Below are 20,824 nucleotides of genomic sequence, written 5' to 3'. Positions count from 1 at the left end.
TAGAAAAGAGAAAGATATTTACCATTACATGTAGTGAATCACCAGTGAGAATATTAATTAATTTGAAGGCAAACCCACTAAGATACCTTTCATCCTTGCTGAGCTGTCCTCAATGCCAGATCCTCAAAGGAGTTAAAAACAAGTTCAACAGCATAGATGGATGATGCATACAGAGTTCTATTATGGAGAAATTCACACTGGTGGGTCTTAAGATGATCAGTTTACTGCTAATGACGTCCTCCATTGTTTCGGTGAGGACTGGGGAAAAGAATACAGTTAGATGACAGTGTTATCCATTCCCAGTTTCAGAAAAAGACAATGAAAAAAATAGAATGCTTTCTTCATATTTCCCTTGATTCTTTAGATGATTTTTTTGAGAACTAAGTTTAAATACAATAGCTATCCTTACATTCCCATGATGTTTGCAATTTCTGACTATACAGCTTTTTCATCAATTTTTCTTAGCCTCCACCCACCCACCCCCAAGTATGCTTACATAACTTTCCTGAGATGTACTCACAGGGAGATTTTCAAATTCTCATGTTTAGTTTTATTTCACATGGCCTAAAGCAGCAGATAACAACTTGACAATCATGTAGAATGGTCAAGTTGTCATTCCCTGACTTATGCAGTGTAGCCACTAAAATTTTTAATGCTATGTACTGTATGTATATATATATCTATATATATCATCATCATCAAATACCTGCCATGTACACTCAAGGGGTGTACAGGATATGATAGTACTACATGAAAAATTTACATCATTACTAACTTCCTATCTACAATTTTCCTCCAAATCAGTCTGTTACTTGTCAAGACTACATTATCAGATGTTATATTTCTATCATCTAAGACACTTTGTACCGTATCAATCTATCTATATCTTGGTTTTCCTCTGGGTCGTTTTCCTGCCAACCTGGCAGAGAACACGTTTAGCTAATCTTTCCTCGCACATTCTGCACCTGAGATTAGCTCTGCTAACGCATTCCTGGGTGCTGACGATGTCAAATTTTTTCCTAATATCCACATTTTTAATATGATATTGCCATTGATGCCATCTGTTCTCACCTTTAATCTTTCTCAGGACTCTCATATCTGCGATTTCTAGTCTTTGGTCAAGTGTTTTACTTCTGGCCCAGCTCAGATCCATAAGTTAAAATTGGCTTGAACGCTGTCTTGTATACAGCTAATTTCTTTCTTATTCCATATACATTTATTCAGTTGACTGCCTACCAGCTGTTGATTCTGTTGTCTATTTTCATATTTAATTTACCATCTTAATTAAAAATCGTGCCTAAGTAGCTGAAATGTTTTACTTGTTCTATGGGTTCTCCATTCAAAATGCAGTTGATATTTTCATTGTTTCTGATTTTTATTGCTGACCTTCGTACCATATTTATTATTACAAGTTATTCAATTTAGTCAGGTAATCTCGCAAACTTATAGCGAATTTATTTAGAAGTATAACACCGTCTGCTTAAAGCAAAGATCTGACATTAACATTTCCAATTTTGATATCATGTTTAATACCACTTTCCTTCATAATGTGATCCATATAGATAATGAATAACAGAAGGAATAATGTACATCCTCATCTCACACCAGATTTAACATTAAACTATCTTCCTGTACTTCCTTCAATTCTAACTGCTGACTTAAAACTCAAATAAAGACCAAGTATTTTGCTTGATATAATGCCATATTGACACCCTATAACTGTATCGTGTTGAATAGCTTCTCTTGGCACCTTGTCATATGCCTTTTCCAGATCGACAAAACTTAAATACAGATCTTTATATTCTCATGATTTCTCAACTGTCATAAAGTGAAGATCTGATCCTGACAGCCTCTATTTGGCCTGAATCCAGCTTGTTCTTCACCAAGTTTTTCTTTCACAATTCTTCTCAACCGTTTCTCAAGTATACTTGCATAAATCTTACCAGAAACACTCAGCAGGGAAATACTACTGTAATTCTGTTTTATTTCCCTTTGGGTACTATGATTGGAGTAGTCCAATCATCGGTAATTCGTCCCTGTGTCCAGGCTTTCTGAACTATGCAGTGCAGCCACTGTAAGACTTTTTTTATACCACCATACTTCAGCATTTCTGGTCGATCATCATCTACTCCTGCTGCCTTTCCACATTTCAAGCCTTTGATGACTTTTTCTACTTCAAGTATGGCTATGTATTCCTGACTGTATGCCTATTGTTTTTACAAGTGCTATCACTGCTTCTTTCATTTAGCAAGTTTTCGAATTAATTACTTCATTTCTGAGCTTCTTCAACAACCTCCAGAATATCTTGCCACCTTCTTGATATTTATTTTCTATGTTCTTTGTTAACTCTTCTCATGACTTGTTTAGCTTTCTTACATTTGTCTCTGTATTCTATAAGAGCACAAGCTGACTTATTTGCCAGGAACTTTTGATATGCTTTCTTCTTTTCCTTCACTGCCTCTTTAACTTCCTGTGTCCACATGGAGTCCTGATTTTTCTATCCTTGCAGACCTCACCACATGCCTCTCTAGCTGAATCAATCAGGGCTTTCTTTAAAGCTTGCCACTGAATCTCCAAGGTTTGGTTCCTGTTCTCAAGTTCTTTCATTTTTAATTCTATAATCTTTATGTATTTTAGTCTACAGTTCACATCTCAGAGCTGCTCAACTTTCATTTGCTATAACTTTCTTACGTTATTCTTTTCAATATGAAATTCAATTTTATCCTGCTCAAGACTAAATAGTGATCAATTCCAATTTCAATCCATCTGTACACTCTAGTGTCCTGCACCAGAGAGAAACATCACTATCAACAATAACATAGTCAATGAGACTTTTCTTATTCCTTGCCTCTTCTCTCCATGTGAATTTGTGCACATTTTTAAGGTGGAACATGGTGTTAGTAATAACCAGTCCATTTCCTGAGCAGAAATTCAACATTTATTTGCCATTAATATTAGCTTTGCTCTTTTCTCCAAACTTTCCCAAAATATTTTTGTATGTCTGACGATCATTTCCTACTGTTTGTCCTTGTTGGGGATTTAGATCCCTAACAAGGACAAACTTTTCGTTTTTCATTGTGTCAGCTGCTTTCTGTAAAGCCTCAAAAAATTCCTGCACTTCTACCTTAGTAGAACCTAAGGTAGAAGTGGAGGAATAAGTCTCATTGTCCAGTTCCCCATTCTGATATTTGGCCCACATCACTCTACTTGAGACCGCCTGCCATTCATGATTAGCCTTGTATTTGGTGCTGAATACTATGGCTACTCCTTTTCCTTTGTCATTGCCTGAATATATATAACATTTTGTATTTATTGCTCAGAAAGATCTCACCAATTTTTGTTTTAATCACCTTATTATGTCTATGTGGTACTTATCTAATTCTTCAGCTAGCTCCATTTCTTTGCCATTCAGGCTTCTTATGTTGATAGTACCGATCTTTAACTATGGTGATGTTGAGTTGGGTGTGTTTTCAGATTTGTTCCAGCATCTGACTTTTCGCAGTTCATCCTGGTTCCCTGGTGAATACAACGGGGGCCTTGCTTAACCGGGCAACGCCCCAGCCAGGCATGAAATTTTGTCATGTTGTACCATCAACTTGTATTTTGGTTTAAGCCAATAAGAATATAATTTGGTTGGCTAAATTCCAAATTGCCAGCCCATCCTCATTCATTATCTAGGTAGAAACCCAACAGGGTGCACCATGAGGTGGTGAGAATGGGACATTAGATCAGAAGCCCTGGTCGGTTCTCCACATTCCTTTAAAGGCTATGTGGAGGTCTCCTCTCAGTTATACAGCTTTGACCCTTAAGCATCCCATATATATATATGAAATTCCAGTAAAATATGTATTCTAACTGGTTTTCCATATTTCAGATATAATTCACTACTGAATCACTTTAATATCTAATTGATATTAAATTTAGATATTATAAATAAAAAGCATTTTTATAATATCAGTTAGATTCACCATAGCAGGATCACTAAGTGCATGTTTTCACATCATATGCCTATTAGTTGCAGATGTTTATCCAGTAGATGAAACAGATCTTATAAAATTTAGTAGTTTGCTGAATTTTCACCATCAGCATACCGATGTACTAAAGTTTAACTGACTTATCTTGTGGGGAATTTTTTTTTAATGATAATCCTGCTCACAAAGAAAAGTTGTAAACATAATCATAGGTCGCATAATCTACAAAGCTGCACTGAAGACTGACAGCCTTTTTGAAGCCCCATCAGATTTACAATAACAAGAGAGGGATTCAAATCAGATGAAATTCATGAATAAACTAAAGACAATCAGAAACAACCGTGCAGTGGTATTATTTAAAGACTTGTGGTGTTTATGTCTGTTTTCCAAATAACAGGATGGAGGGTAGAAACAGAAATCTGTTGCAAAATGACCTTCCAAAGCACATCACAACAAATGTAAAGAAATTTAAACAAGATTTTCACAAAAATATAGAAAATGACTATGTATATGTAGCATTCAATGTGTTACAGAGCAGTAATAGTAGGAAACATGGTCTGACAAGCTATTTATGTTTTTTATGCAGACATTTTTCTGAATACAGTTATATCAGATAGCCATGTTGATGCAGCATTTCATAATTTGAAGGCAGCCCTGCCTTCAAATGATAATGCTTCATCAGTTGGTTTCCACAGAAAAAAGACAAGCTGTTTAATTTTCTGCAAGCTCAGCTAACTGACAGTTCTCTACCTTCATGAACAAATAATTTATGTAACAGACTAGAGGTACCCATGACAACATTTACTTGAAAAATAGGTATTTTCACAGAAACATAATGACACATTCATGTTGAAGTACAGACTACTACTGATTTCAATATATAATTTGTTGCAGTATTGTCCACATTTAAACAGGTCATCCCATGAAATCATGTCAAGGTTTCAATGTTTTTGGTTCATCGGTAATTGGTAGTGATTTGGTGAGATTATTAAATTTGGTCTTTTAATCTCTATGCATTATTTCAAACCAAGTTATATTTAGCTGAGTTTAAATGTTATTAAGCTAGAGGAATTTTCTTATTCATAAGAGATTAATTTTTTTTATTGCATATCAAATGAACATAATAGCCTGGTGAACACTTCCCTAATGCAACAACAAATAATTAAAACTAATATTTATTATCAAGTATATAAATAGCAATTTTTTTAGAACTGATTTCACTGAAATAGCTTGAAATAAATTGAAGTTCAATGCATCCTCTTGCTATTTAAATATATGAATCATGCAGTGCACTAAACACCATTTCATGTAATCTTCCAGTTAATAAAGCCAGCATTGATGTTGAAGAATGATACACTAATTCAAAATGCAAAAATTTATTCCAGGGAATTATATACCTCAGCATCCATATTTCATTAGTAGTAACTTATGCATGTCTACCACAAGGGTGCAGTTTATTTTTATTAGAAAACTCAAGCTGATATTTTCTTCTTTTATGGATGGATTATCCAGTGTTTCTACAACTTTCTTCATTAAAGTTTATGGTTATATACTTTAAATGTTTTTTTTTTAAATTAAAACTAGACATTTTGGTATTTAAATTATGTAGTTTGCAAACTTATGTATTCATCTTAACATCACAATCACTCAACAGAATCACCAAATAATTCTGCAGTTTTTTAAAAGTGGCAAAATTAATCATGTAATTGCATTCAGAAGTGTCACTAGGTTTCTCCCTCCTTTTAAGACATACTTTAATTTCAGAGCTGCACTTCTGAAAACAACTGAATTTCCTATATATGTATATTCCCTGTTAACCAAACTGCTGCCAACAATATTATGTCTAATGTCCTTTATGAATACTTTTACACTTAACACAAAAAAGCAGATGTTAAAAAAAAAAAGCTTAAATTTCTTGGCAAGTTAAATATCATTTATGTGATTTTAAATCATTATAAAAATTTGAATTTATAAACTGCACAACATTTCTATTTAAGAATAAAGCTGGAGTTGCTTAAGAGAGTGATCAATCAATCAAAGAAATGCTACTGTTTTGATACATAATTAGCAAAAACAATTCAATGGTAGAAAGAGGAAAACAGATTTTGATAACTTTAAAAAAGTTTTTTAATAGTAAATTACTGAGTATTTACTAGTAATTCTGATTTTTTTTTTTTTTTTTGGTGGAAAGAAGTGATATGTTCTACCATCATAAGGCAATATAAAAGTGATAAATCAAAGCAGTGAGCCAAACTGCAAGTTCTTCTGTGTATTAATTTCAATGTTGTGTAATTTAGTGTATAACAATAAACTGAGGCCAATATATTGTATTTGATTATCTTTTTACAAAAGCTCAACAGCGATGAAAAAAAATAAAATAAAATAAAAATAAAATTCTAAGCATTCTATGCAATAAATAATGAGTTATTTATTTTTAACTTAATGCAAAGAATTGGCCATATTATCACACTGAATATATATATATATATATATATATATATATATATATTAGGTAGTTTACTTGTAGTGGGAGAAGGGATGGCATAAATTATACATTCGTTTCAAAACAATCTTAATTATGTAACAAATTGTCTTAATTTACAACACCACTTGAAAACTGCCTTGTCTTGCTATTATAAAAATTAAACAGTGAAACAAGCTCTTAATTTTGTCATACAATTTTTTGCTCTTCTTAGGAAGCACACATAAGATACTATGTATGAGAAAGTTTGCATTACTTTGTTGAGTTACAGTCATTAGTTTTATTTAAACAATGGAAGAAAGATGCTTTTTTTTATAGCAAAGGTGAATTAAACAAGGTAAAACCACACCATTTATTTTAATGTTATCACTGCATGACAGCACTGTCAACTAAAATTACTATATACAAAAAAAGTAACTACGTGAAATAAATGATTGATTTGTAGTCATGACAAACAGCACATTCGTGAAGGAAAAAAAAAATCACTTAACTATAAATCAAGATTACATGTTACTAACAAAACATGAGATTCTGCATAATTTATCATGAAAATAACACTGCACTCAAAACTATAAGCACGGAATAAATGATGACAATACATTTCAGGACCTCAACTGCTAAACAAAATTGACAGTCAAGAATGTGGAACATATATTCTCTAGCTGGCTCTATCACCACACCATCTTTTAGCCAGCGGAAGTTCATTATGTCCTGTAATTTCACCACAGTTCACATTTTTCCCCACTTCTATTAGCAGATACCTCAACTGGAGTAGGTAGATGCTAAGGTCAGAGACAGATACCAGCATGCTTCCCACATTAACAGACACTTTGTGTTTAGCTAATTCTTCCTGTTGCAGCCTACAAACAAACAAAAAACATCTTAAAATACTTAGATAAAGATTATATTTAATAAAGATTTTGTTCTCTGAATTATAAAGATGTAAATTTTGGGAAATAACTAAAAACTTGCAAAATCTGCCAGCAACAGAAATTTAGTTATGGGTATCAAGTTTGTTATGCTGACTTCGTATTTTACTTTTGCAGATTGCATTAGCAAAAGGTAAGAATTTGGCCAAAGAAACTAAGGTTACGAGACCAGTATGTTATGTCAAGTGCTTATTGGCCAGTTTGTGTTATGTGAGAGGGGAAAATTCTGCAACTTCAGAATGAGAATGGAACTAACTTCAGTTGAATTAAAGGTTTATTCAATATCTTTATAGAATAAACTGAACAGCACAGGAACATATGTAAACAACAGAACTTAACATAATCCAGAAGAGTTGATCTAGTCTCTACCATGAGATGAGAATATACAAATGTTTCATTTTCACTAAATCACAAAAATTATTCTTCAAACAAATACTCTCGTTTTCCCTAAAAGTGTTTGGATTTATATTAGCTAACTGTACATACCACATTATCTAAAATAAAAGATGCCCATATCTCATTATGTGCCTACCCCATTATGCCTAGGAGGATTCAATACGACCTGAACCTTAGGCTATACTTGAAGTATTACTCATATGCATAAAATTGTTCAAAACAAACACCGCAAAAACTTTAAAAAAAAAATAAACTTAAACTGAGGTTTCCTGTTTGGCAAGTTCAAGAGGTTAAATTCTGCATATGTAATCTGAAACATTTTTAAGAATTTATTACACTTTAAGAGTAAGCTAATTTAACTTTTAAAAATAAATAAATTAATTAAATAAGAAGCTCCCTTGCCAGTTGCTCAGAAATCCAAAGGTAGGATTTAACATTGCTCAGCTCAGAGCAATGTTTAAAAAATGAAATTTAAAAAAAAGAGTAAGATTTGAGTAAAAGATTAAAACAAGAACATAACTACTCCTCAGGTATAATATACATTGTAACCAAGTGAGCAAACTTTCCATCACTCTCATCTATTTAATAAAATGACACACTTTTTTTTTTTCCCTACTTATATATGATTTCGGCATTAATTTAACCTTCAACTCTTCTTGGGGATGGCTGCCACTGATGAGACCTCAACAAAGGTCAAATCAAGTTTGGGTATAATAAATTTAGTTTAATCCTTTATCCAAGTGTCAGCAAACAAAGTTTGCACCTGAAAGTATCTTCAGGACTGGGATAAGGTGGTACAACACCGAGCAACTCGTTGCAAAGGTGGAGCAAGCTAACATCACTCCTATCTCAGTATCTCCCATAATGCAAAACACATCTCCTTGCAGATATGTATAATGTTATGCATTAAGGGAAGGGCCACTATAATTTCGACCTTTATTGAGGTCTCTTCAAGTGGGAGCCAGGCCCAAGTGGAGATACCAGGCAGAAGCATTAGCAAGGTCATCTCTGGCTATAGGAGTTGCCAAACGGTGTGCTAACTTTTTATTAAATTACCCTGGATTTAGAGAAAGATGTTGAAAGTTTATTTTTCACTTGGTTAGACTATAATAAATTTAGTTTAATCCTTTATTCAAGTGTGAGCAAACAAACTTTGTGCCTGAAAGTATCTTCAGGACTGGGGTAAGGTGGTACAACACCAGGCAACTCGTTGCAAAGGTGGAGCAAGCTAACATCACTCCTATCTCAGTATCTCCCATAATGCAAAACACATCTTCTTGCGGATATGTATAATGTTATGCATTGAGGGAAGGACCACTACCAGACTAGTTTCGACCTTTACTGAGGTCTCTTCGCTCCACCTTTGCAACGAGTTGCCCGGTGTTGTACCACTTTACCCGAGTCCTGAAGATACTTTCTGGTGCAAACTTTGTTTGCTCACACTTGGATAAAGGATTAAACTAAATTTATTATAGTCTAACCAAGTGAAAAATAAACTTTCAACAAGTTTGGGTAATTGCCCTTCCCATAATTCTTTGCATTACAAGATAAGGGAACTGATGTGAAGTCAACAGCCTTGTGAGTTAGCCAGTCTCATGTGGAGGTAGTTTTTTTTTTCCTCTCAGAACAAACAAACAAACTGGGCCTGTGAACACGCATATCTACAGTGAAAAAAATACTTGTCCTTACAGGATGCAGCGGAGGAGTGATGTGCCAGCTGCATTAATTCTTCATGACCCCTAATCAGGGGACTCTACCCATGAGTTGAAGTTTACAAGTCAGTAATTTTGCTATGCAATAAATGAAAAACTTGTTAAAAAAGGAATTTTGCCTTATGTACCTGCACCTTTTAAACTCTTGATGTGCAACTTCGTTAATTAAGCCAAATTATGCTATTCCCAATGTGGATAAATTAAGCAGAATCCACCACTAGAAATACATTTTACCTGCAACTAAACTTTTGTTTTATAACATACATGAAAATATAACAGAAGGGAAACAATACCAATAAGAATCAATAAAAAAATTAGCATTTTTTAAATGTCATATATTATGCCAGTTCTCTCAGAAAGTGAAAGTCATGGTGAGAATGCATATGGAGCAATTCAGAAACTTTTTTTTACCAAGTGATTGCAGTGTCATATTTAATTAAGCAAACCAATTAAATGTTCCTATTTCATCAAAATATCACAACTAACTTTAAAAGTACAAAAATAACTATTAATAGCCATTCCAATTAATCTGTATAAAAATTCACTTTTGATAATCACTGCAAACTGTTTCAGACCCACTAATGGGTTGCGACCTACGCTTGAAAAACACTGCCATAGGCTAAAGGTTGAGCCTACAATTACATTAGTGCCACGTGCATGGGATGCAGGTGAGAAGTTCAGTGGCATTTTTCTTGAGGAATTGCAGGCTTTTGTTTGGGAAGGAACATTTCATGTGGAAGCTCTTCAGAGGTAGATGAGCAGAGGTTAATGAAATAAAAGAAAACGAGGAGATGTAGGGTTGGTGTGTTTGCTGTTGCACTGAAAAGGGATGCTGTAGTTGCAGCTTAACAGGCCCAACAGAAAGAATGATGGTTGCCAGTTCAGGTGGAACAGTGATCATGGAAGTGCACATAAAACAAACATACTGATGAAGCATTGCATGTCTGAGATAGAGGGTGAAGTGAGGGCTCATATATGATATCTAAGGAAGATATTGTTAGATTGTGATAGAGTGGAAATTTATGTATTCCTATCTTATCACAGTCTAACATGCTTTTCCAAACAAAAGAATGAGATAAATACAATAAATTGCCTCTAAGTGTAGAATAAGTATTATGTATATATAAATCAAGTGTGTTCTGTTATGAAAAGGTTAAATAAGTATGTATTTTGTGCCATTCACGAGTGTGGTTAATTTAACATTGAAAGTGTAAAATATTAGCAGAACATTATAAAACATGTATAAAAGAATTATAAAATGTAAGCACATATTCAACAGTTGGGGGGGGGGGGGAAAGTCAAGTAGAAAGGTTACGCGAAGGAGCGGCTCGCCCCAAGTAAACAACGCGACGTCAGCGTACGTGCGATAAGCAGGGCAGAGAATGGACGCCATGATGTGGTAGCACGTGTGAGTTGGCAAGACACCGAAAAGGGCGAGAATCGCCAGGAAGAATAGAGGGAAATATAAGGGTCATGCGACCCTGTATCAAGGCTTTTTTCCCCTGGATCTCCTGTGTGTTCGTCTCTCGTGGTGGCAGAGGGCACGAGTGCCCTCGATGTCGGACGGCTCCTGATAGGCAGCTATGGTCTTGGCAGCCGTATTCTCCGCGGAAGGAAGCAAGTCTGGCAGTCCACAGAAGGCCAGTTTCCTGTGAACCTATGAAGCACTAAAGAGCCGAAAAGGGAAGATAAGTAAGCTTTGTTTGTGTTTAACAGAATATGTGCCATGTTAATATGTTATGGAAAAGGAACATTAATGTTATAGGATAAGATTGTATTGCTATCAGTTTAGAGGGATGTTGAATTTAATCTTACTATCTGTCGTTGTGTTTAAGTTCACTTTTATATTGAATGAAGTTAAGGATATGTTAGAGTAAAGAATTGGCATAATATAAAGAGATTGTGAAAGATATGAGTGTGTAGTCTGACAGAGCTATGGAGTTTTAGATTGATTGTGATAATAGTACATGATTAATGCATTAGCGAAGGTTAATATAATTCTTACTTTAGGAAGCTACTGTATAATATTTTATAAGTGTAATAGTAGTGTTTGAATTTTATATACCTTGTCTGAAACTCCCTTAAGATGGGATTTAATTTGGTGTTATTATGTGTATCAACTTTTAAGTATAATAAACCTTGCTTTTGATTCTAACAAAGACTTTTTGTGATTTCTGGAATCCGATGCACTGCTTATAAAATATTAATGCGAACCTATGCGGGATATTAGAAAAGGGTATATTTTGGCGTCTGCAGAGTTAATAGGTATCATTAAGTACTGTCCTGAGATTACCTCTTAGTTGTTAATATTAATAATCTAATAGCACTAAGTGGCGCAGCGAAACAAATAAATTTCTTGGCGTTTTACGAGAGGTAAATCTCAGGCACTCTGATACTGCCTCGTTCTCGAGGAAATTCCATTGTCCCTCAGAGGTACCACGTGCTACCCGATAGTGTATTACGGAGACATAGCATAAAAGGTTAAAATAGTTGTGATAAGGAAGAAAGCGACACAACATAAATGGCGGTAGGATATTGGTAGAATAAGGTTAAGATAGAAAAAGGTTTAGGTTAGAAAAGATTGAATAAAATACAACCATTGTACAATAAAAACAAGAATTCGATACAACAATATCATATATGAGCCAAAATGCTTTCCTGTGGCAGCACTGAAAATTTTTAAGAGAGGTTTTAGGTGTCCCAGCCCAAACACGTTAGTAGTATTCTAAGGATAGGCAGATTTTGTATAGTTGGTGGGTGAAAAATGGCATCTTGAGCAGAAGAGAATGTCTAGTTTTTTTAGTAAGCTAAGGAAGCTACTGAAAGGGCTGCTTAAAAAACAGAGGGAGAGGTGAAATGTTTCACTAATCTGCACAAGAAGAAGATATATGCTGGAATGCAGTGTTGCCATGGTGGTAGAATATTTATCGATATCCATGCAGTGTTGTCTACCCAGATGTCTGAAGCTTGTAGTAATGCATATATTCATAAACCATCAAGGGGATGCACAGCAGTCTGACAATGTGACAGAGATGGTTAATTTGCTTCGATGTAAAGACCAGGAACAGGTGATATTCACAATGTTCCACTTGCAATTGAAATGGATTCAACCATCAAAGTATACTGTTTCTTGCAGAAAAACAGACTTCAAACCTATAACCAAGTATTGATCAGACAAGTGGTAGATACATAAGTGGAATAATCCACACCGTGAGAAGTGTTGTCTACCCAGATGTCTGAAGTTTGTATAATGCATATATTCATAAACCACCAAGGGGATGCACAGCAGTCTGACAATGTGACAGAGATGGTTAATTTGCTTCGATGTAAAGACCAGGAACAGGTGATGTTCAAAATGCTCCAGTTGCAGTTCTGATTACCTGATGGTGAATTGAATTGGATTCAACCATCAAAGTATACTGTTTCTTGCAGAAAAACAGACTTCAGACCTATAACCAAGTATTGATCTGACAAGAGGTAGACACATAAGTGGAATAATCCACACCATGAGAAGTGGAGGTTAGAGCAAGAAGAAGGTTAATTGTTCTCTGACACTTATCTCTAAACTGCTTTTTTTTTCTTTTGTCAACTATAAGTTACAAAAACTTTGCTTTTGTTGCAACTGGAATTATTATCTATCCTTGTCATGGATCAGGATGAAGAACATGTTTGGGTAAAAAAATTTTATACAGTTTTCTGTAGTGAAAATCTAAATCATTTGATAGTGATAAAGGTGGTAAAAGACATTCATATATAATGTGAATTACAGATTGAATTACCATTTTTGTTTGACACAAAAGCAGATACTTTACACAACCCCCCCCCACTTCCCAAGATAATTTTCATAATTTGTAATAAAGAATAAAACACACTACTCCATTTTATAGTTGCAAAATAAGATTAACTTTTCTAAATCAATAATTCACACAGTGATTTAACTTATGTATATTCTCTAAGCATCTCTAATCGACGGTTTCAGTTGAATTACATGATCTAGTGTACGATATTTTGGGAGCAAGATTGCATCCTGCAAAAAAAAAAAGGTTGATGCTCTCCAGAAACCACAAAAGATGAGACTTAACCATTTTTTCCCAAGCTAATACACGAGTCATAGCAATAGACAATAATATGTTGGTGTTTTTAGATCCATACCTGGCTTTGGAAAGGCAATAATAATTGCCTTCTGCCAGGATTCCAAAAATTATTTTCACAGAAAATTCTGTTGAATAGATAGCTGACTCATGGATGATGAGAGATGTTAAATTACTTCATAACAGATGTCATCTTATTCTTAAGCAATTGGTGAACAACGAAGCAAAGCAGTTTTCAGTACTTTCCTACCTGAATGATCTATTGTAATCTTCCAGACCATTTGAAGTGAACAGAATTGGATGTTTTCTACTTTACTTTCTACATCTAGGAATTTGGAGGATATAAGTGAATGCTGCTCAAGTCCTGGCAAAATCTTCATGTCTACTTGCTTTTGGATGAATTGTACATCCATTTTGATTTTGTTCTGGGATTGAAGAAGAGTGGGTGGCATATCTGCCCTTCATCTATGCATCCATTCCTTGTCTGCCCAAGACAGGTTGAGTTCTCTAATTAGGGTTTTTCAGGCAATTTAATGCAGATGGCTTGCCACTCCTCTGCTGCATTCCCTAAGAGCACAGAAATACAGAAAAACTGGTTTGCCTGTTCTAAGTGGGGAGGGGGAAATCCTCTGCCTCTAAGATTGGTTAACTCACCTTTAATTGAAAAGCTCTAATAAAGGTTCTTCATGTCAGACAGGAATCAAACCCAGATCTTTCCAATAAAGGTCTCTGTTGAAACCAACTGAGCTTTGGAGGCTCAACTGCCCTTCATTTTCCTAATTTTGTCCCTGACCTCTTAGTGTCTGTTGATCTGATGACAAAAGATATGAATTGGATCTATCCATAAGTCCTTTCTTTTGGACTCTGATGGCGAGTATCATGCTCAGGAAAGGAGACACATTTGAAAACAAATTTCATACAGTGGAACAGCTGTGGAAGGCAACCTTTGTTTTAGACTTTCTTGGCTGATGAATTTCATCAGTTTTGGGAAAGGTGGAAACTGACTTGATGTTTTGGGTATTGCAGTTGTTGCAGCTTATACTATACACTCTGAAATATAATTTGCTGCTTCATTAATAAAAAAGATGTTGATTGTTGCAAAATCCAATTCTTCTAGGGATGACAAGATATTCCCAATGAGCTTGATATATTTTCCATCATGATGGAACACATGGTTGCTATATGAAAGGACAGACATTGTGGCAAAATGATCACTCTCACAGATGCTAAAACTTCTCATTAATTTGGTGCCTCTCCTATTCTCCTAATTCCAATGATTTCATCAACTGATTGATTTCATCTCTGAAAACTGATCACGTACAGTCTAATTATCCTAACAGCGAGATAATTCTCCTTGATGATTTCAAGGTTCTGAATGGATCCCCTTCAAAAACTTTACAGACCCAGCTGGAAAAAGAAGCCAAACTGTTTGCTATCAATAATGATTTAACACAAATTGTACACCAACCCACAAGGATTCCTGATAATCCTCATCATTCTCCCAATACCATGGACCTTTTCTTAAAGGTCCAATACCATGCTCTTCCTCCAAATACATTATAGATGTTAGCTCTCCTCTTGGTAAGTATGATCATAATCTCGTCTGTCTCCTTTATTACTGATTGTCACCCCCTCCCCCAGACATTTTCAGCCTTGTGTCATGTGGCACTACAAGGGTGCCAACTGAGATGATCATCAGGACTTCTATGCATTGTTTCTGGGGTCTGATTACTGTTTCTACTCTTCGGATCCTAGCACCACCTGCAGTGATCTAATAACAGACAGCAATTATTCTTGCTGGGATGAATGCATTTATTCCCCACTCCACTCAGAACCCCTGACTCATATCTAAATGAATGACGATGTGATTGTTTATGTAGGTATCTTCCTATAGGTGTGTTGGCTTTCTGTAAATGGAAAAAGATAGTGATCCATCTGAAAAGCGGGTGACTAATGTGTCAAGAAATGGTAAACAGTTATTAGATTCTTTTTCTAATGTGAAGTGGATTTTGGAGTGTTGACTGTTTAGGTGGGTGACAAACGCATCCAAAGTGTCGGGCCAAATGGCAACACATCATCTACATAGTGTAACCAAACTAGTGGCTTGTATGTAGCTGTGGTAAGTACTTTGTTTTCCAAGTATTCCATGTAAAAGTTTGCTATGGGGGGGGGGGGGGGGGACCCATAGCAGTATCATTAATCTGTTTGTAGATTTTTCCTCCCCACATAAAGCAACCTGCATACATAGTAAATTTGAATAATTCAAAAATATCAGAGGGAAATTTAGACTTGAACAAATCCAAAGTGTCTATAAGTAGTACATTGGTAAATAAAGAGGTGACATCAAAACTAACCATTTTATGTCTGAAGTTTTTAGGATACAATTTTTAACTAGTGTTTTGAAATGGACTGAATTTTTTACAAAAGTAGAGGAGTTGCCAGTAAGAAGAGCAAGCGACTTGGCTAACTGTTGGGCCAGTTTATATGTGGGACTATCTATGCTATCAGACATAATGGTTAAACTAGCAACTCTGATCCGCTCTCCTAAGGATAAACTTCGCCTTTAACACACCCAGGAGTATATGAAGTTCCATGTGACTTGGCCTACTATGGACAAACACGAAGATCACTTAACATCTGCCTGGAAGAACATAAAAAATACATTTGCTACTATTACTATGGCAAGTCAGGACTGGCAGACCATGCTTTGGACACTCCTTTACACAAGATTAGATGGAAGAAAATGAATGTGCTATTAGGAGTTGTTACAGATCTGAAAGATTTTTTTTTTTGTCAGCTTTGAAGAATTCTCCTAACCTGAAGAAGTATGGTTGCATTAATTTGTCAAAAATTTGGGAGACTCTCATCCTAAGAGCAACTCCCACATAGCTGTAATGATCCCCCCCCCCAACATTAGCAGGGACAATGAATAGGACTTTAGATCTTTTGTACGCTGCAATTTTATTGTTTTACTTACTCACTGTTGTGTGTACAAGTGTGTTATGCTCTGATGATGCTGATTTGAAATTCAGCGAAATATAAACAGTTAATAAAACATCTTTTGATTAAATTGTTTGGTGTTGTTAATACTGTTAAAAACTTAAGTCATGAATTCATCATGCAGCCTCCCAAACATTTCTTAAATCAAACACAAAAAGTGTAGATAAAGACTGAGTAACCAAAGAAACAAACTCACTGATTGACAAGCAAAAAAAAAACGCAAAGTAAAAACCCAAGATTCCTTCAATATAAAAATGAACTAAAGCAACTAAACAGAGGTATATGAAGCTCTCTCAAAAGATAAAGCCTACATCCAGAACTTCTGCCAAGAGCTAGAAAACTATCAAAAATTGCACAAGATAAGAGAAAGTTGCAAAATAGTCAAGTTCCTGAGCACAGCGGAAAGAAAACCCAGAATACTGAGAATCAAGAAAAAAGATGGAACTTCATTTGAAAACAAGACCGAAGAACTTGATGAATGGAAGGCACACTTCCACACTCTTCTAAACACACCAACCCCAAACACTGATTTCATTTCGAAAACCATAGTACCGGAAACTCTTAGCATCAGCTGCGACGATTTCACCATGCAGAAGTTTACAATGGTCCTTCAACAACAAAAAGCAGGAAAATCACCAGGAACAGATGGCACCACAGTTGAGGCTTTAAAGCATTGCTCTACAGACATCAAAGAACAACTCCTACACATATATAACTTTGCACTTTCCTCTGGGAAAGTTCCTGAACAGTGGAAAGAGGGTCTAATAACACCAATTCCAAAAAAGGGGCAGCCTGAACAAACCTGAAAACTACAGAGGAATCACACACTTTCTACTTCACTAAAATCTACAATAGAATGATATTAAATAGAATTGAACCACATATAATTCCATTACTTCGTACAAACCAGGCTGGATTCCTCAAAAAACGTGGTACTCGAGAACACATTCACTGCATCAGAAGACTAATAGAGGGTTCAAAGGACAAGAACTTACCAACTTGATTCTGTTGACAGGGAACAATTATGGGAAACGCTCAAACTTAATGGCATTCCACCTAAAATTATCAGGGTAATCAAGATCCTACCAGAGAGTTAATGGAGACAAAACGGACAGTTTTCCCATCACCACAGGAGTCCTACAGGGAGATACACTGGCCCTGTTGGATTCTAATTATGTAGAAAATAGAATAAATATTATTTGATTCAGAATCCAACATGAATTTCCATTACAAAGGCTGCGTTGTAAATATTATTTATTGTAAATAACGTAAATGTAATTTGATATCATATAACTACCTTAATTATATCAATTATTTAATTATTTAATCAAAGAAATGTGTTAATGGTAAATAGATTCTGTATTAATTATTGTTAAGCTATTTTATTTATTGTTATGTCAATATTATAGAAACTTATATTTGCAATATTAACTACGCATTTATTGAAAAGCAAATATTCTAATTATTCATATTTGTGTATAAAGCTTAACGTTATGTAATCACTCATGTAGTAGTAGAGCGTTGTATTACATTAGCGAAATGTTTGCGTTTAGTTTGTTGTCATGGAGACGCATGAGTAAACAACACGGGTCGAAGAGAACGTGGCATTCGAACGGGGGGGAAAAAGAAGTGAAAGTATATAGAAAAAAGAGAATTGAGATTTTATTAGTAAGGGGAGAGAGGAAAGAGCTTTGCGGAACCAGAAGGAAGGTAGCATACAAGCAAAGAAGTAAAAGAAGGTTATAAATTCTTTAGGGCAGGAATTCATGAAAATAGTGTTCGGAAATGAACCAAAAAGTAGTGAATCAAAAAGTTTAATGTTACAAGTGAAAACAGCTGTTGTTATGAAGTAAAGTTAATGCCGTAATCGTAGAAGGATTTTATTATGTATGTTCCGCTGATGTAATTAAGTTAATTCATAAGTGTCCTCGCAATAACTTGACGTATTGAAGATTTTATCCGGTAAGAGTAATTGTATATGTTCGTCTATTCTAGCATTAACTGTAATATATCTCCGATGCTCAAAGTCCGGAATAAACTTGCTTGGAATATTGTCTACCTGGATTAGTGCTTGCTGTGAATTTGAACATTGTATTGACAGATTTGTAGAGACAGATTAAATGTGAAGTTTGTTATTTTAATCTGAGTTAAGAAAATATGTTTTTGAAGTTGCAAATTGTTTTTGAGAATTTAGAACATCGAACTGGAATGAGAGACTTAGCAAGTTGTATTGAGTTATTTGTATTGTTTCATTTAAGAGTAGAATTATTGTACTTGTTATATATCATATATTAAATGTTTTATTTTGTTAATCTAAATATTGTGTTTGCCTGAATTCCTTTTTATTGCACCGTTCATTAAAATAATCGAATCTCGCGGGTGCCCCAATTTGAATGATAGTTAATTCGGCCAGAGTAAATGAGAAGACTGCTAGCTAATTGAAGATTGGTCCTACTATTTATATAGACTAACCTAAGATAGGGTGGCGCAGTATAAATATAAATTTCCCTATTTTAAGATTGGTGACCAATTGATAATTAGTTTATTTATTGATATAAGTGACTTGAAGCAAGACCACGGACTCGAAGGACAAGAGTCGTCACGACAAATGGCGCAGTCGACAGGATGTGATTTAATTGATAGAAAGTAATTTAACAGCTGTAGATTAACAGATTTAATTTAACTTGGTAGTAATAATTGTGGAATTGCTCCCTGAAAATTTAGAAAGTAAATTGAATAAATCACAATGAACTGGTTGTAATCAGAAATCAGGCAAAGATAAAGTTTTTTTTTGAAATTGAAGGATTATATTATTTGAATTAATACTGCAATTTTCACTATGGCTGTTACTTCCAATTCAGAGATGGAAGACAGTGAATTTTTTAGAAGTATGAATCCCCAACAAGTAATTCCCCAATTTTCAGGAGAAGACTCTGATGATGTATTATTTTTTTTTACTTATGTTGAGAAACTCAGAGAAACAGCAGGTTGGACAGACTTTCAATTGTTGGTATTACTTAGAAACAAACTAATTGGTAAAGCTAAGACATATTTTTTTTCATCTCCTGTACTTAAGGAAACATTTGAATACAAGAAGTTTAAGGAAGTCTTGCTATCTCAGTTTTGTAAACGGAGGAGTGTTGGACCAAATTTGTGGAAGCTACAGAGGATTATACAAAAGGACAAAGAATGTGTTGGTGACTTCTACAATCGATTACTAACTCTCTCTGAAAGTTTAAATGTATCCAATGAAGACAAACCTCATTTGAATTGGGCAGTTTATCAACAATTTAGACAAGGTGTCAGACAAGAACTGAGGGAGACAGCCTATAAGAAGAAGATAACCTCACTAGAGGAATGTCTTATAGCTGTCAAGGAAAAGGAACAGATGATTGGAGACCTTTGCCTTTCATCTAATATTGGCCTTGTAAACATAGTAGAAACAACTGATTGTTCCATAGGAGTAAATAAATCCTCAAAAGAGAGCAGAAAGAAAGAAGATGAAAGGAAAATCATTAGAGAGAATCCTATTGATCAAAACTGTATGTCCGACACAAAAGAACAAACCAACAAGAAATTATTCAAGGAAGTAAAAGACATTGTTCACCAGGAAGTAGAAAAATTGCAACAGCCAATGAAGAATAAATTAGATGAAGTAATGAAAAAATTGACAGAAATGACTGTAGGATTTCAAGAGAACTTCAATCCCACAGCAGAACATGTTAGCAAAGTGGTCAAACTGGAAGTTGAGAGGCAAAACAAGCCAATTTTGGCTAAAATGGATAGAGTAATGGAAGCCCTGGAGAATGTTCGACAACAAATTCCCATTGATCCTCAAGCTCACACAAGGAGAAAATTTCTCAGAGATGATGGAGATCCTCCCAAATGTTTTAATTGCAACAAGATTGGTCACATCGCTAGGAATTGCTACTTTAATAAAAGAAACTACTCTAACAGCAGAAGGAACTCTAGTTTTGGACATATTTCTCACAGAACATATAATAAGTCTCAAAATTTCCCTAGATCAAGAGAGTTAATGATGAAGATTACAGGAAGTGTCAAAGGTCATAATTGTAACATTCTATTTGACACAGGTTGTAATGCCTCAATCATCAGTAAGCATTATTTCCTAAAATTGAGAGATAAATTATGGAAGAATGCTACCAATTTAAGGAGACCTGTGAGAATTTCCACTCTTTCTAATTCGAGATCTACAGCATATGAAAAAGTTCGTGCACAAATT

General features: G+C 34.8%; 1 protein-coding gene across 4 annotated transcripts in view; it reads right to left on the bottom strand.

Annotated features, from left to right (window-relative positions):
* Positions 1–6,283: 6,283 nt before the first annotated feature.
* Positions 6,284–20,824, bottom strand: part of LOC150100618 (uncharacterized) — a 127,047-nt gene continuing 112,506 nt past the window's right edge. For all 4 annotated transcript variants that reach the window (XM_090401175.1, XM_090401174.1, XM_090401173.1 and 1 more), the window contains one exon: positions 6,284–7,313. In XM_090401175.1, coding sequence (XP_090257301.1) covers positions 7,112–7,313 — 202 coding nt within the window. In that variant the 3' untranslated portion in view covers positions 6,284–7,111. The remainder of the gene's footprint in view (positions 7,314–20,824) is intronic.

The sequence above is a fragment of the Typopeltis vanoorti genome, chromosome 12, assembly GCF_054136105.1.
Source record: "Typopeltis vanoorti isolate ZY-2024b chromosome 12, IOZ_Tvanoo_1.0, whole genome shotgun sequence".
In the NCBI taxonomy this organism is placed as follows: domain Eukaryota; kingdom Metazoa; phylum Arthropoda; class Arachnida; order Uropygi; family Thelyphonidae; genus Typopeltis; species Typopeltis vanoorti.
Note: the sequence above shows the minus strand (reverse complement) of the source record. Positions and strands in the feature narration are given on the sequence as shown.